Below are 16,480 nucleotides of genomic sequence, written 5' to 3' on the forward strand. Positions count from 1 at the left end.
AGCCTACATTATAAGCAAGTGACGCCCACCTATAATAGCTTTGCGTGAGACCTCCTATTGGCTCGTTTTTAGAACGATAAAAATCCGACTGTGATCGATCGAGGCAAATTAAGGCTGTTATCTGCTATACAGAATCGTATTGAATCAAGAACACTCAATAACGATTCGTTACACCGAAACTTTGTTCTTTTTAATAAATTTTAATAAAATCGATTCATTCGACTGCTCGTCGACGTGTAGAATCTGTCGATGTTCATCCAACCGTGTACACGATGGAAAATCATCGTCGAAGCGTTATGAACGGACCATTATGCTTCGTTGAAGATTTTTCTTTTGATGAATAATAGACTCGAGTTGGTTCGATTCTCGTAAATGCGTCAGGTTATTGTACCGTCGGGGGATCCTTTGTCGCTCGATGGATCACGATCTGTTGTCTTTTTACTGATTCCACGAAAGATTAAGATCGACGAGTGAACAGTGAGATATGTTCATGAGTGAAATCCTTGAAGAAATCTATCGAATAACCTGCATCTCTTGACATCTACTCGGTGTCGATCGGTCCATCGTTACGGTTTACAGAATTGTTCTCGTATCACCTGAGAAAGAAACTCTACGACACTCGTCGCGTATCGTGGTGTTCGCGATGATACGGCAGGAAATAACCCTGGCGAAGCCGGCACGAAAGAAACGGAACGTCGATGAACTTATTGACGAATGATTTTCAAGAATTTCATAGAACAATAGTCCTTAGCGCGTTTCGTACTGTTTACGGATTTGGCTGCTTGTCATAGATATATCGATGTTCTTGGAGAATCATTCTTGAAGTATTATAGGTAATAACCGTGTTTTGTTGTGTCTTCTTTTTTTTCTGTAATATTGTTAGTTATACTTTTAAGAAAAAATTTGTTAGCAGTTATACATGAAATGGGTAGTGCTTGGTGGCAGTGCGCTGCATGTTTGAGAGCACAGGAAGAAGATATTTGTGAGTTACACTTGAGTCACTGTAATCTTTACGATGTACCACCCGATGTGTTCATTTACGAAAGAACATTGGAAAAGCTGTATCTGGATGCCAATAGAGTAATTATGAATGTTACAAGTTGCTTCTTTATATATACTTTTCAATAATTTGTTGTAGTCCTTCAAACTAGACATAGAAACACAATGTATTTTTTTTTACAGATAAAGGATCTTCCACGGCCACTGTTTCAGTGCCATGAATTGCGAGTACTCTCCCTTAGCGATAATGAAGTCACCACGTTACCACCCGCCATAGCATCGTTAATCAACTTGGAATATTTAGACCTCAGTAAAAATAGTATGTATATAATGTTATTTGGTTTAAAATCTTTTGTTACCAAGTATTTCTTAATTTTATCGATGTTACATTTATTTTTGCAGGTATTAAAGAATTACCAGACAGTATAAAAGAATGTAAAAACCTTCGTTCTATAGATATCAGTGTTAACCCTTTCGAACGTTTCCCAGATGCTATTACACATATTGTTGGGTTGCGAGAATTATATATAAACGATGCATACATAGAATATCTACCAGCAAATTTTGGAAGACTCTCAGCTTTACTGACATTGGAACTTAGAGAGAATAACATGATGACATTGCCAAAGAGTATGAGCCGATTAATAAATTTACAGAGACTCGACATTGGTAATAATGATTTCACTGAATTGGTAAGTTCCATTTTATCACAGTCACGTAATCGATTAAACCGTGTATTAATTAATTGCATTCTTTTAGCCTGAAGTTGTTGGGGATCTTATCAACCTCACAGAATTGTGGATAGACGGCAACGATATTAGACGTATACCAGTAAACATCAATCAACTTTATCGTTTAAATCATTTCGATTGCACAATGAATGCAGTTCACATTATACCATCGGAAGTAGAAGGCTGGCGAGATATTTCGATTATGCATCTATCTTCGAATGAAATTTACCAATTACCGGATTCCCTTTGCTACCTACGTACAATTGTGACCCTCAAGGTTGACGACAATCAATTGAATGCACTGCCAAACGACATTGGACAGATGTCAAGCTTAGAGGAGCTTATAGTTACTAAGAATTTCCTTGAATATTTACCGTCGTCTATAGGACTTTTGCGAAAACTACACTGTTTGAATGCAGACAATAACTACTTGAGATGCCTTCCACCAGAAATTGGAAGTTGCACTGCATTATCACTGCTTTCATTGCGATCAAACAATCTAACGCGGGTTCCGCCCGAACTGGGTCATTTATCCTCATTGAGGGTTCTTAATCTTGTAAACAATTGCATTAAATATTTGCCTGTGTCTATGTTGAACTTGAACAATTTGAAAGCTTTATGGCTGAGCGACAATCAAAGTCAACCATTGGTGCCACTGCAACAAGAATTTAATTGTGAAGAAGACATGATGGTGCTAAGTTGTTTTATGCTTCCACAAAAGCCACGCCAAGAACTCGATCGTGAGTATTGTTTTTCTAGATAATACAGTAATTCTTTATTATACGATCACCACGCAGAATCGGGCAGGTTCGTTCAACGATTTGCACCTCGTCCGACTCGAGTTGGCGTTTAGCCGTCGAATTGTCTTTATATCTTTCGACGTATATCGCCTGTCACGTTTCTGGCGATCTTATAATAAAGTGTAACCGTATATAAATATTCTGATACACATTACATTTTTAATTTTATAATTAACTATTCGCTAACTATACATATATGATACATTACCGCTGCTAGTGGATAACGAGGAGGAAGATGAAGAATGAAATGGTAAAGAAAAATACACATTCCTCATAGTGTATAATATTACCTTATTCGCAGATATTGCATAACTGTAGCATAAACAAATTCACAATTACAATTTTACGTTTATCATGTATAGAAATACCGCCGGCTGTAGGACTAATTTCGAGTTCAATTGTTGGTACTGGAAAACGGATATGTTTTGCTGCTGAAGTAGAATCCGAAATCCCTAGACAACTTCATCGAGCACCAACTCCTTACCCTAAAGAGCTGCGCAACCTTGCTAGGCATGCCCGCAATTTACAGCATCAATCGGCACACGATCAAAGAGTATGTCTCATTTACTATTTACGTGTCTTACATGTTTTTATATTTTGATGAATTTCATGAATACGGAAAGATCGCCTATTAAAAATTACAGATGCATTTAGAACAGGAGACTATGATTAAAGAAGCTATTATCGCAAAAGCTACTACTACTCTGGATCTTGGTTCAAAAACTGGAACCTGCTTTCCGCAAAGTTTATTTAACAAGGTATTAATCAAAGAAGTATGAAAAGTAAAGGTAATTTATTAGATTTCAGGTTAATCATCGACACCATTGCAGTATTAGAAATTAAAGTACAGTGTAAAAATGTGTTACATTGAAAAAAAATCAATGTCAAATTTAGTAGTATACTATGAAATTTAGTTTAATCTCATCCATAAAACGTACATATTGAATGATAAAGACTCTCTATTCCTGTAGGGATCACATTCTTCGCTTTCACCTACTGAACGTCATACATCAAAAGGGTATAAGAACGGTAGTCTTACAGATGTTGGAAAAGAGCAATCCGTGTCAGAGGAATCTTCCGATGAAGCAAATAAGACGGTACTTGCGAAGGAAAAAAGTCCGGATATTCGAGAAGCAAAATACATTCGTAATCCCACATCAGAATATCTTAGCAAACCTCCAACAGTAGCAGATTATGTAAATTCTGCGTGGAAACCAGACGAATATTCAAAGGCGAACACAGCCAAAATTGTAGAGTCAGAGAAGTTTGCTGTAGTTAGTAATAACGGTGATCAAATGAACATTCAAACTCCAAAAATAAATGAAGTTCCACCCGTCCCGCCGCCGTATCACATTGCTGCTGCATTTTCAAAGAAGGCAGCACTTTTTCAACAATTAACTCAATGTACGTCATCTATTCTTCATAACTACTCGCAGTGTTGTATACATATATATTAACAAAAAACAAGTTTTAAATATACATTTCATTATTCTAGCAGGTCAGTCAGACACATCAAAGATCGTCTCTTCGCAAGCCGATATCAACATATCAAATTTAAAGACATCTCAGGAAACTCAAATGCAAAATTACGATGGAAATGGAGAATCATTTAAAGCGGAAGAGTACGTGCGTTTGTGCAGTGAAACATTTTCATCGGACAATGTAGATGCACCAAATGTCTTATTTAATAATGCAGATACAACTTCTCCAAGTACACCGGATCAGATCGCTGTGTTAACTGAACCAAGCGATCCAGAACAATCCTTTGACGGCGATCGATCATTGAAACCAAGCAGAATTCCAATTTTAAAAACGAAGCATTTGGAAACTACGAATTCTATTTCGAATAGCGATCTATCGAATAAGTGTACGAACTCACCCATTGAAGAGTACGAACCTTTAAAAGTATTAAACACGTCGTGCATACCCACGTCTCCGGTAACTGGAAAAAAATATCGAAGTCCGATTTCTATGCAACCGAAACTTTTAGATCGATCGAAGAAAATAATAAACGGAACTATTTTGAACAATACGTCATGTGACAATTTAACGTCATTGAATACAATGAATTTGAACCTAGTTGGAAATTTGAACACAGAAGGCCAAGATACGACTTCAAGAGGTATTTCCAATGAAATGATGAACATGAACAGCCCCGCGAGCATAAAGAACGAAAGTAACTCTGGTCGAAGTACACCGATTTCTCTTAATAACAAATCTTTAAACGAGGTGAACAATTCTAATGTTAACAAATATAAAGTTGCCGGGATGAATGAATTTCAAAATTCGGAAAGAAAACCAAGGTTTAAGTGGATGTTTGGCCCACACAAAAATGCTAACGTAGTATGTTTACTTTTTTCTAATGAGAATATACAGTATAGGATATTTTTAAGTCTATCGTGCATTCAGCAAACATTAATTATTACGTTACAGTTACCTGTACAAATTAAAAAGAATCCAGGCCTTGGTTTCAGTATAGCTGGTGGAGTGGCAGGCGCGGAAACTGTAAGTTTTTAAATCTCAAAAAGGGAAAATAAATAAATTTGTACGTACTTATAAATGAACGTACTTTCTCATCCTAGGGAATCATTGTAACGAAAGTTAACCCAGACGGTCCGGCTCAAGGTACACTTCGACCAGGAGATAAAATTTTAGAAGTCGATGGTATAGATTTTACCAAATCCGATCACAACAATGCTGTGGCTGTTCTTCGAGCTACCGGTGCAGTGGTATCCATGATGATCAGCCGTCACCAATGACATCAAGTTAACGGACAAGTTGTTTTCTTGTCGCACACGATCAGTTCACAGGACTCAGACTGATTATACTTTACGTAAGTTTTTTAGTGTATATATTTTTTATAATCGACATTGACGAACATTGATGAAAACGCACGAAACATAGAAATTTTATTATGTTTGCTTCGAACGCTTGTTTTCACGGTAGTAGATTCTATTCTATTCGACGCTATCGAGTGACTGATTCGTACGACTGAAGCAACGTTACCAAAGGTGAAAGTGGAGGCACTCATTCGAGGAAAACAAATAATTTCTGCCTTCCAATGACCACATTATTTATAAATGCAATGTCTTCACAAGAGAAAGAAACAATAACAAATTTCAAAGATAAGAATTTGATGGCTAGGTTATACCGTAGACTATGAGCGCGTTCCCTTGCACAATTATATCGACGGAGAAGAAGTTTGAAATGTGATGTACAAGAGGTATTTTTAAGATGATATTTCTTCATGGGCAAATTCACAGCTCACTCGTATTATTTGCCCACGTAAGTAGCGTAAGATAGTAAGCTATTTAGTAAACAATTAGGGTGGTAAGTTTGTTTTCCTTTAAATTTCTAACTCTATAAACATATGACTTATGTTGTTTTGTGGTGTTTGTTGTACTTGTGTCAACTCATTTGTTCTCTTTGCGGAGGGCTGACAATGTGCCAGAAACAGAATACTATTTATTAATTATATATACAAAAAATAACTATATAAAAATGATTATACATATATATATATTATACAAAAATTATCTCCTATGGTTAAATGAGATTCTTACAGACATTTTTTTGATAATATTTTGTATGTGTAGGAATATTTTTTCTACAAGATTTTATCTTATCGCGTAGATTTTAAAAACGCACAAAGTGTCACAAATAATTAATTTTATTTACATTATTTACGAGCCGTATCGATGGGATATTTTGATTTTATTTAAAAATGTATCTGTAAGAATCTTGTTACAGTAGCCGGAGAAAAAAAATATTCTTCTATGTGCCGTAATTTTATTCGTAACCTTTATAATCATCTTATCGTTATTGGTCCTAAAAAATATGGTTCATTGCAAATTTAAGAATTCTTAAATTTAATCGTGTATTTTGTTTCACATCGTACTTGTAGAAACTACATTTTTATATCAGATTTTGCTTGCCATTGATTCGTGATACGTTTGCTGTATTAGAGATTAAAATATATTTTAGTAATTTTTTTTTTATCATGAATTCAGATGTTAAGTCATCGATAAAATGTAACTGTTATCGTTGTGGTTGTGAATTATTATGATATTTGATTCATTCTATACTAAAGGAACAAATGTATGTACCTTGTAGAAACTGTTTTTGATAGCAGTTATTAATATGGCATAATATCGCCAAACCGTAAGATAAAATAACACTACTTTTCTATGTTAGTGGAGCTGTACCGAAAACTGAAAGTTATTCATGTAAATCGGGTAGAGCTGTGAGATAAATGTTTAGAAAAGTTGTGTGACATTGCACAGCACAAAGTGAACTGTTCATGTCGAGATGTCAGTTATAACCAATACACTCTTTGTATCCCAGAACTTTTACAGCAAGATAACAATATCACACTTCACTTTACCTCGCATACCGAACAATTACAATGCATATTCTCTTTATCTATGTATATTTTTTACAAATTCAGTTATAGGTTTAATTAACTTTAGTAACGTCGAGAATATTTAGACTATACTTTTATTCATTTTTGAAAATATATTTAAATAACGTATATATCATTCGTTTTATATTTTGTCGAATATCTTACGAAGCAGATCTGAAATGATTTCTTCTTTTTCTATATTAATTTAATCATGGGATTCTGTGGTAATTTCATTAACGATTCGATTACGGTAACATGTTATAGTTATAGGTAGCTAACAACATGCTAGCTATATAATGTGTCGAACATAATTTCAAATGTATATAAATTATTCTATTCCATAACTGCTCGAGCTTCAAATTGTTCAGTATGTTCTTTGAAGCTTAAAACTTCCAGAATTGGAAAATAACAGAAAATGTATATTTTCAGAAAGATTTCCACCATTGATATCGTATTTCAAATAAAATCTTACTCGGCGAATAAGAGTTGCTCCTTCTATACAAAAAAATATGTAGATATTACATTTTGATATATTTTCGAAACAAACTAAGAAAAAAAGAACAGATTATTTTTGACCCTCACTTTTGCTTATGTATTTTGCGAAAGTAATTTTTAACGACTATATACTCAATCACGGTGTATTCTTCGTAAAAGTTATCCGTGATTCGAGTACTTTTAATTTAAGCTATACAAACAAAACCGATGTTGCAAAAATTATGATATTTTCATCACTTTCTTTATTATACATAGTTTTATTATATAAAAGCAGCTACGTATTTAAATTTCTGGACTAAATACATTACTATGAATAATCTGTATACCTAGTCATATCGAAAAATAAGAAGTATGTTTGAGGGTGAATTGTAGTTTCATATAATTGTAACGTTTGTATTTATATCGATAGTTTGAGTAGGTTTCTTAATATCAGTTTTACCCGTAAGAGCTATGATAAAGAAAAATGGTATATTTATATATGCATTTACGTTTAAACAAACACTTTTATGTAATTAGTTACAATAAGCAAGCGTACACATTCACTCTCGTATGCGTGGTAAGTTTCTTAACAGAATTAAATATTTCGTTTAAAGTATTACAACGTTACCGTTATTGGTTTTGCGTTAGTGTTTCGCAAGAGAAATTCATCGCGACAACAATTTTGGACCACGAGCACACATACATATACAATCTTTTCTACTATTCTACTATTAAACAGACTGACTACTTTTTGAGTAAATATTTATGTGGCATTTAAGGGAATGGAATGATTGTACAAGATATGAGTGATTGAAAATGCGATACATTAAATTATGTATATACAAATTACAAATATATAAATGAATAAGTGGTCGTACTCGTTATAGAGACTTTTATTTGGGTTTCGATTCTCTATCAAATACTCTTTTCCGCTGATTCTATACCTTATAATGTCGATCTACCGCTTTAAAGACGGAATAATCTTTTATAAAGAGCAATCGTTACACAAAGGATATTAGTCGGTACAGCCACTTCCTTAAGATATTTTTTTGTACACCTTCTATTTGAGTAACTCGTATGACAATGTCTATAGATTAATGTACAAAACTGCTCACAGTTCGACTGGTCATCGTATAATAACTACCATACAATTGTAACATTTCGAATATGTTAGAAAAAAAAAAAAAAGATATTTTACCTTTATCGAAAAGTCCTAGTTGGTTGTGCAGCAATAAATAAATTAATATTTACGTACAAAAATGCTTTCCAGACTTTTATTGTTACAGTTTCGGGAGGCCCTTCAAAGTTCATATTAACAGAGCTTTCGAAATATTTGTTCGATATCTCATCGATGCAAGTCAATGGTATCATTCTCCTATCAAAAGGAGTACGGGGTTTTCGACGTAATACTTCCAGAGATTCGAATACCTCGCCATGGTAACGCCGTCCACTACTCGATGATCGGCAGCCCAGCTGACCGATATCACGTTTGCAGCTATCACATTTTCGTTGTCATCGAATCGCGGAACTTTTTGCACCTTTCCAAATGCGCCGATCACAATCTGCGGAGGCAGGATCACCGGTTTTGTATACGTGCCGCCAACCTACCAATGACGATTGGATAAACATACAAACGACATAAAGTAGCGAGCGTTTAATCGCATATACATACGGTATAGAAAATATAGAAAATATAGAAAATATTTGTAGAAAATATTCGTACACCGATCAATTTCCAAAAAAGCTAGGTAAAATTGTAATGTATTAACTTATTTTTTTATAATCAATGATATTTTACATATTCTCGGAAATCTCTAGAATATATAGATTACAAAAAAAAAAAAAATAGCTATTTATGTAAGTTGCGAAATTAACAAGAAAAAACCAATTAATCGATAGAAATGTCGAAGCAATAAGTATTCCCACAACTGTTTAAAAGTACTTTACTGGAAATTTTATGTTTTCTAATTCGCACGGAGCAATAGACTAATGTGTTTACGTTACAAACTCTGCTGTAAATGGTTCGTCATAAGAATCGTGCAAATACTTATTGCTTCTATACTTTTACCCACTTTTCGCATTTTTTTAATTTCACAAATTATATTAACTAGTAAATGTTGTTTGGACTATATCTATCTTAGAGACTTCCGAGAATACGTAAAATATCATTGATTATAAAAAAAAAGATGTTAAGAAAGTACAATTTCACAGAAAAGTTTCTTGGGAAATCGATCGGCGTACGAATACATTCTACACCCACTGTATTCACAAATTGATCGATCTGAATATCGTGGACGCGCGGGTGTCAAGGGATTTCGTGAAAAATAAGCGAACTTACGATGCCGATATTAGACAACGAGAATGTGGTGCCCGTTAAATCTTGAAGCGGTATCGAAGCCTTCCTTCCAAGTTCTTGAAGCCTGTTCAACTCCTTTGCGATCTCCAGGATGGTCTTGTTTTGAACGTTTTTGATATTTGGCACCACCAATCCTTCGCTCGTGTCCATAGCGATGCCAATATTATGATTCTCTATGACGCGTATCGTTCGATTCTCTTCGTCGAGCCACGCGTTCAGATCTGGTACTTTTTCCAACGCTCTGGAAGCTGCCTTGACGAGAAAGGGCATCATAGTCAAAGAGACACCTTGCTCTTTTAGGGACTCCTTCGCCTCGTTTCGGTAATCCATCAATTTATTAACGATGCACTCGTCGCTGTACACGAAGTGTGGTATGCTCTGTAAATATTTCGTTCTCCGTAAATGTATCCCGTGCCGCGAAGGTAATCCACGGAACGTTTACCGAGAACGTGCAATTAACGAAGGAAAATACCGGTGATATTTGAGCGTTAAAAATAACGAGGGAACGAAGCGGTCGGAACGCTGGCATTTTCTGTAACGCTTCAATCGTATCTCGTCTGTCAACGTTAACGGGGAAATTCGGCCGAGTGGTTGGTGCAGAATCGATCGCTATCAATCGCGTGTGTCAACGTCAGTTTTAGACAACGTACCTCTATTATCGGTTTCCCTTTCACGCGACTCCCGACCGTTTCACCCGCTCGTGGTACGTCCCGGAATTTCGTTAAAAAACGCGTCATTCTTGCCGCGGAGGATATTTCGTTACGAATTGTTCTCTTTTCTTCCGACTCGCTGGTCATTTTCGGAATATCTGTCAGTAACTCAAGGGCGAATAAAGAGAAATGAAATTTATACTCGATATTCTCTCGTCAGCCGAAACCATCATGTCACGGTCATTTAATTGCGCGACCAGTTTGCTCTTCGTGTCATTACCTTGCGTTTCGCCGCGCGTCGTTTTATAACGATTAACCGACCGTTTATTCAACGGTCACAAGCACGTGGGGAGAGCGGTAAGCGAAATTTTGCTAATTTTCCAATTTACACGTGGTCCGCATTTTACGGCACTGTAGTTTATCGATACCGTGGCCGCAACGCGTACGTTACGACTTTAACCTAACAGCCCGACCATTATCGCGAACAATGAACCTTTGAAACAATACATACACGCGGTAGTAAACATCCAGCTATTTGTTTAGACAACTCCTTACGAAAACGTCAAGGTTGCCTTATCTCGAGATGTACTTTGTATTCGATACGTTACCGCTACCGCGTATCTAAACAGTGCTATTTTCGCGAGCAGACGAACGATGCGTTAAATTAAGTCGACGGGTAATCAAACATTTTGCTGTACCAGCTACAAGCGCGGAGAAAAGAAAAAGAAAAACGATAAAATATGTTCCCTGGAAGTTTCCACTCTTACGATTTTTCCACTCCCTCCTAAGTGCCTGGAAATACAACTCACCAAAGATTGCGTCATCGTTTTCCACATATGCTTGCTGTAGCCTTTTAGCGACACCGCTTTCCCGGTTGTTGATTTTTCCTCGACCCTCTTTCCCGCAGAACCAGCAGAAATTTTTTCCAAGTGAGCCAATATATCCTCCTTAAGCACTCTGCCACCTTTGCCCGTAGGAACGACGTCCTTTAACTTGATATTGTTCTCCATGGCTATCCTCCTGACCGCAGGAGTAGCCAGCGCTTTTTCTAGCCCATTCACCGGCACGTGTTCCATTCCCTCGTTTACGGGCCCGTTCGCATTCTCGCCCTTTGTCAACGGCTGGATTTTGTTTTCTATCCTTTCGTCTTTCGCGTTCCTATTATTATCGTCGTCCAATTCGATGTCCAGTAACGAATCACCTATCAGTGCCACGTCGTCCACTTTGTAGTGCAGGGCCTTAATTAATCCATCGTAACGGCTGGTAATCGTTACAGACGCTTTGTCGCTTTGAACCTCGCAAATGTTATCGAATTGAGACACCCGGTCGCCTGCTTTCACGAACCTATGCATTCAAATGCGTCGGGCATGGTTCAGTTGTCTTTACGGTACATTTATGTACAATATTTTACTTAAACATTTCTCGATGATATCTTTTTTAAACTGTACACCTTTATTTTTACATATACAGTGGGTGTAGAGTGTATTCGTACGCCGATCGATTTCCCAAAAAACTTTTCTGTGAAATTGTAGTTTCTTAACTTTCTTTTTTTTAGAATCAATGATATTTCACGTATTCTTGGAAGTTTCTAAGGTGAATCGAAGAAAATCCCACTTCGAATAACTAATAATTTAGTTAATTTAACTAAACCACGAAGAAAGTATCATATATTTGTAAATTAATGTAAATTTCTTTTTTTTTTTTTAACGAAGTTTTAACAATTAAACAGTTGTGCGAATACTTATTCCTTCAATATTTCTATCGATTAATTGTTTTTTTCTTGTTAATTTCGCAACTTATAAATTCGTCATTGTTTATAAAGAATAAGTTAATAAATTGCAATTTTACCTAGCTTTCTTGGAAATTGATCGGTGTACGAATACTTTCTACACCCACTCTATTTCGAGAAGGCACGTATACGTTTGCAAAGAACTGTCATTAGTCGATAATTGTGAAAGTTTCGTCGGATACGACGGTTAACGAAAAATTCATTGTTTTGCTCACCATTCTTTTATAGTGACGTCTCGAATTCCTTCTCCGATATCCGATAGTTTGAAGGGAACGACGGTTCCGCATCGAAAGCAGCTTACAGAAAAGAATCGACATTTTTGATCGCGTACATTCCTACCCTAAATAAACATGGATTTCTTTCTGTACTCGTCAGCAATAACTCGAAAATCCTTTACTCCTGCCCAAGTAATTGCGTGTATCTTTTATCGCAGACTTTATACCGAAAGCGTCGAAACGAAGGAATTGCCTGTCGAGGATTTACGTATATTAAAGCCGAACCATCGAGCACGTTTATTGTTGTAACGTATTTTAAATTTGCCGCAACAGAGTCTGAATACTAAACGTAATTGGCTAACGAATCCCAATCAATCAAATCCGAATCAAAACATCAAACTTTATATGTGATCACGAAACAAGGATTATATACACGTTAAGAAAATTGCGATAAATATAAAATGTAATAACGCAACGTGATTAACCTGTCGAAATTGTTAAAATAAGCATATCAATTATGATATTATATGATTTGGAAGCGTATTTGATTTAAGTGGTACACCTGGCAGCCATTTTTTAGTTAGAATTTGACTTGTGCGGGCGCGTTGAGGGTAACGAAGCAAATAACAATAGTTACGCGACAATTACGCGATAACAAGTTTTAGAGAAGTAAAGCCGCGATATAATACACCTTGTTTGAATAATTAAACGATATTCTAATTAAAGTGCTCGTTGAACGGTAACTTATCATCAGTCTTCGAGGTGGCCGTTAATCTTAATGGAGACGACAGCGAAAATGCTTCCACCTGTAAGTAACGTACCAACCACGCAACGTGTTACATTCTCCAATTATTAAAGGAAACTATTAAAGGAAAGAAAACGCATCGTAATTCTCGCGAAACGTTTCGACACAGTAGTTTCCAAATGTGTCGCAAACATTTGAATTACGACCACGATCGTGTTATCGAAGCATAAACCGAATACACATTTCGTGGGAGACATTATCCAATCGTGAACAAATTCCTTAAGATTGTCCAATGGGAAGGTTTCTCACGTATTCGGTTAGGTTAATTTTTAATTAGATTGATTAGTTAATTATTCCATATCGAATCTCTTTTGTATCCGACGCACAAAACGTGGACGCTTTCGGCAAGCTTTGATCGGTCGAGGTACATCGCGTGTTAACCTCATTTCTGTGCCACGCGACGTGTTTATTGCTTTAGTAGTAGTTCTCTGTTGTATAATTTGCTCGGAACCACAAAATGGAGTGACGCCGTAAGAGCCGACGTTCCCTTGCAGATGATACTGGCACCTTAGAGGTCGAACAGGCTCGATATAAACCGAACACAACAAAGCTGCTAAGCAATTCACAGCGGCGATTAAACGAATGAAAACACGCTACGCGCGAAATGTTTTCTTTTTTTTTTTTTCACTTTAACGCGTTCCGTGTATCGTATACGTCCTAATCCGTTTGTTTTCGCTTACTCGATATTAAATGCTTGCTGTAGAGCCTGCTCACGCTAACTATGTTTTGCTTACACGTTGCGACCTGTATCCGGCGTACGTAAACAATTCTTCTAACCTCTACGACACATTCGTACCCAAGACTCGCGTGCTTAGTGCGCAGTATTTCGCAAGTATTAAACGTAACCGAGCAAGTAAAATGTGTAACAAACGATAAAAGTGTAGTGTCGGAAATGGAATAAAATGGAAGTTAAATAAAAGTTAAATAATACGAAACATTTAAAACGAGGCAGACAAGTAATCGATTTCGTCGTAGAATATGCGTAGATACTTTTGGAAAATCAGCGATTACCGAAATCAGAAATATTTGATCGATCCGGTAGCTCTCTCCGAAAGAACGAAAAATATGGAAAATAAAAATTGAGAAGTGTACAAGAAAGAGTAAACACCAGTATGCATTTTAAATATTGAAATTGCCTTTAAACACGGTGCCGATGATCTCCGGAGATTCTCTCCATGATTTCTGTACGATAGACGATGCTACAATTTCTTTCGAAATGTTTGCTTTGTTTTGTTGTGTTATCTTACCAGCCGCGCTAAGGTCACGAGCCGCCAGGTTAAAGCCATCGTATAGAATGTCAACGGATCCCGTCGCAAACGTTAAAGAAAGACGAGACTTCGGAGAAAACTGGAAACGATCGCGCAACGCGCAGACTGCTTCGAAGAAGTTTCGGGTCCGTTTGTTATTATCGTGCACGTCGTTATCGAAATCTATAAGCATTCGCGTTCTGGCTCGCGGGATATTACGCAACGACAGCGGCGACGGCGGTACTCGAAAACATTATTCAGTGGCAACGAACGCGATCGATTCGAACGATGAAAGTTGATATTGGCTCCCGATTTATCGTAAATCGTCCGTTGTCGTTGAATATTTACCATTTCTTTTAAACTCGACCGTCGTGTTTCTAACAGCTCTCTTTCGATTCTATCGTTTCTCAAACATCGACATCGTCGATAGTCAAACAAGGTTTATCTGTGGCCTGATGCGGTTTTAATTGTATTTAAATTTCATGCACATCGGATTTCTATGCAAATGAAGAGGGCAGCCATAGACACCGATTACCGTTAAATAATACTATTTGTGGTGGATGATGTTGGCGTTTTCGTAGTGGTGGTAGTTTCTCGCAGTGGTGGTTTTGATAGAAAATGAAATCCTCGGGATTCTGTGTGAACCCATTTCAAACGGTTGCAGAATATTTTTCAAAGCTCTCCCGTTGTCCGCGAAAATTGGGCTCTGCATGAAATACGGGTCATGAATATTCTTATACGGGTCGTCCGGTAATAAGACGCGCTCGAATGCAAAACCAAGTTCGCAGAATGGGGGCGACGTGCATAAACGGTGAACACACACGCGTAAAGTTTATCGCGAGACTTCGTGGGTGAGGAAAGGTGATTAAACGAGCTTTGTTTTTGTCGTATATTCGTACTCCTTTACGTACAGTGACTCCCAGAAATATTCGGACACTAGCGTATAGTTAGCTTTATGACTTAATATCGTAGTTATTAAAAAAGCAATCGTCTTCGTTACTTTCTCCAGTAATAAGTCATTTATTAATGTTGTTAAAGATGTATACATCGATCCAAAAATTTACATAAATTACGTAATAGCAATAAACAAACAAACGAAAGAATATCACATTTTCGAATACGATCAAACACGGAGGGGGCAGTGTAATGGTGTAGGGATGCATTTCGACTTCCGGCGTTGGCAATTTAGTTTTTATCGATGGTATCACGGATAAGAATGCTTATTTGAATTTTTTAACGAGCAAATTTAAAAGAAAATGCAGAAAAAATGGGGATTGCTGAAGATTTAAAATTTCACCAGGATAACGATCCTAAACGCAAGTCCTTGTCGTTGGTAACATTCTCGACTTTTCTACTTACGTGAAAAGGGTAAATGCTTTCTTTCTAATTAGTCGAGGCGAGAATAAAAGATTTCACGGGAATCGATCCAGCTGGTTAAGTTTATCGGGATGGAACGTCTCGATGAAATTCGATATTCTTCGCCGGATGCTATTACCATCTTCCGTTAAATTGCAATCTAATTAAGAACACGTGTTCCGCGTTTCGCTAACAGTTTTTCCGTCAGCGACCCGTTTCCACGTTTCCAGCCGGCCGAAGGCGAGTGCGCGTTATCCTTGAGGATATCGAACCGGACTCCTGGATCCAATCGGTTATCCGGGACACGGAGCCGAAAGCGACGGATAATTCGATTCTCGTTGCGATGCTAATTTATCGGTCGCGAAAATCGGGTTACAGTTCCATAAGTCATGAAGCAAATGCGACGCTTGCGTCATCGAATCTATGTATGGATTTCGTCATCACGAACACGAATTATTTCACGGAATATTTCGGTAACGGTTCTAACGGGTTTTCGGGTTATGCACCTTAACGATCGCGAGAACGTCGTATTCCCGATATGTACAGCACCGTATTCCGACGCGTATTTTAATTCTACGAGGCGAGAAGTTTGTTAATTTTAATGCGGCCCGGCAAACAATCGGAGGTGGGTTGTATATTTAATTAGCGCTTCGAGT

The 16,480-nt window shown here is 37.0% G+C and overlaps 3 protein-coding genes across 11 annotated transcripts in view; 2 read left to right on the forward strand and 1 right to left on the reverse strand.

Moving 5' to 3' along the window:
* The first annotated feature begins 63 nt into the window (after positions 1 to 63).
* Positions 64 to 7,740, forward strand: LOC128878402 (erbin-like). Of its 5 annotated transcripts, none has more exons than XR_008457397.1 (12): positions 64 to 833; positions 914 to 1,080; positions 1,183 to 1,318; positions 1,402 to 1,691; positions 1,759 to 2,470; positions 2,893 to 3,083; positions 3,175 to 3,288; positions 3,502 to 3,934; positions 4,026 to 4,873; positions 4,964 to 5,035; positions 5,113 to 5,363; positions 5,477 to 7,740. XR_008457397.1 is itself a non-coding variant. In XM_054126568.1 (11 exons), the coding sequence occupies exons 2-11, from the start codon at positions 925 to 927 to the stop codon at positions 5,287 to 5,289; spliced, it is 3,129 nt and encodes a 1,042-aa protein (XP_053982543.1). In that variant the 5' UTR covers positions 64 to 833; positions 911 to 924; the 3' UTR covers positions 5,290 to 7,740. The 5 variants fall into 5 exon arrangements, 3 of the variants coding, with proteins under 3 accessions (XP_053982543.1, XP_053982542.1, XP_053982544.1); XR_008457398.1 differs by having other exon boundaries at positions 5,480 to 7,740; XM_054126568.1 differs by having other exon boundaries at positions 911 to 1,080; positions 5,113 to 7,740.
* Positions 7,741 to 7,875: 135 nt separating this feature from the next.
* On the reverse strand, positions 7,876 to 14,977 carry LOC128878412 (lipoamide acyltransferase component of branched-chain alpha-keto acid dehydrogenase complex, mitochondrial). The gene is made up of 5 exons (XM_054126599.1): positions 14,469 to 14,977; positions 12,417 to 12,541; positions 11,222 to 11,756; positions 9,745 to 10,140; positions 7,876 to 9,010 (listed from the first exon to the last, which is right to left on the reverse strand). The coding sequence occupies exons 1-5, from the start codon at positions 14,505 to 14,507 to the stop codon at positions 8,774 to 8,776; spliced, it is 1,332 nt and encodes a 443-aa protein (XP_053982574.1). The 5' UTR covers positions 14,508 to 14,977; the 3' UTR covers positions 7,876 to 8,773.
* LOC128878410 (cysteine protease atg4da) overlaps positions 12,418 to 16,480 on the forward strand; it is a 41,985-nt gene continuing 37,922 nt past the window's right edge. For 4 of the 5 annotated variants that reach the window (XM_054126591.1, XM_054126595.1, XM_054126597.1 and 1 more), the window contains exon 1: positions 12,418 to 13,224. Coding sequence is in view for 1 of the 5 variants with exons in the window: in XM_054126596.1 (XP_053982571.1) it covers positions 13,195 to 13,224 (30 nt within the window). In the remaining 4 variants the exon portion in view is untranslated. Of the gene's footprint in view, positions 13,225 to 13,931; positions 14,332 to 16,480 lie in introns of those variants that run through there. The other variant, XM_054126592.1, reaches the window with a different exon arrangement.

The sequence above is a fragment of the Hylaeus volcanicus genome, chromosome 6 (genome assembly GCF_026283585.1).
Source record: "Hylaeus volcanicus isolate JK05 chromosome 6, UHH_iyHylVolc1.0_haploid, whole genome shotgun sequence".
Taxonomy (NCBI): Eukaryota; Metazoa; Arthropoda; class Insecta; order Hymenoptera; family Colletidae; genus Hylaeus; species Hylaeus volcanicus.

Coding starts and splice junctions, on each gene's coding strand:
- LOC128878402 (XM_054126568.1), top strand. CDS start 925: ATGGGTAGTGCTTGGTGGCAGTGCGCTGCATGTTTGAGAGCACAGGAA. Junction 2,471..2,892: donor GCCACGCCAAGAACTCGATC/GTGAGTATTGTT, acceptor TATCATGTATAG/AAATACCGCCGGCTGTAGGA. Junction 4,874..4,963: donor CACACAAAAATGCTAACGTA/GTATGTTTACTT, acceptor ATTACGTTACAG/TTACCTGTACAAATTAAAAA.
- LOC128878412 (XM_054126599.1), bottom strand. CDS start 14,507: ATGGCTTTAACCTGGCGGCTCGTGACCTTAGCGCGGCTG. Junction 10,141..11,221: donor AAACGATGACGCAATCTTTG/GTGAGTTGTATT, acceptor AAATATTTACAG/AGCATACCACACTTCGTGTA. Junction 9,011..9,744: donor CGTTGTCTAATATCGGCATC/GTAAGTTCGCTT, acceptor CGTCATTGGTAG/GTTGGCGGCACGTATACAAA.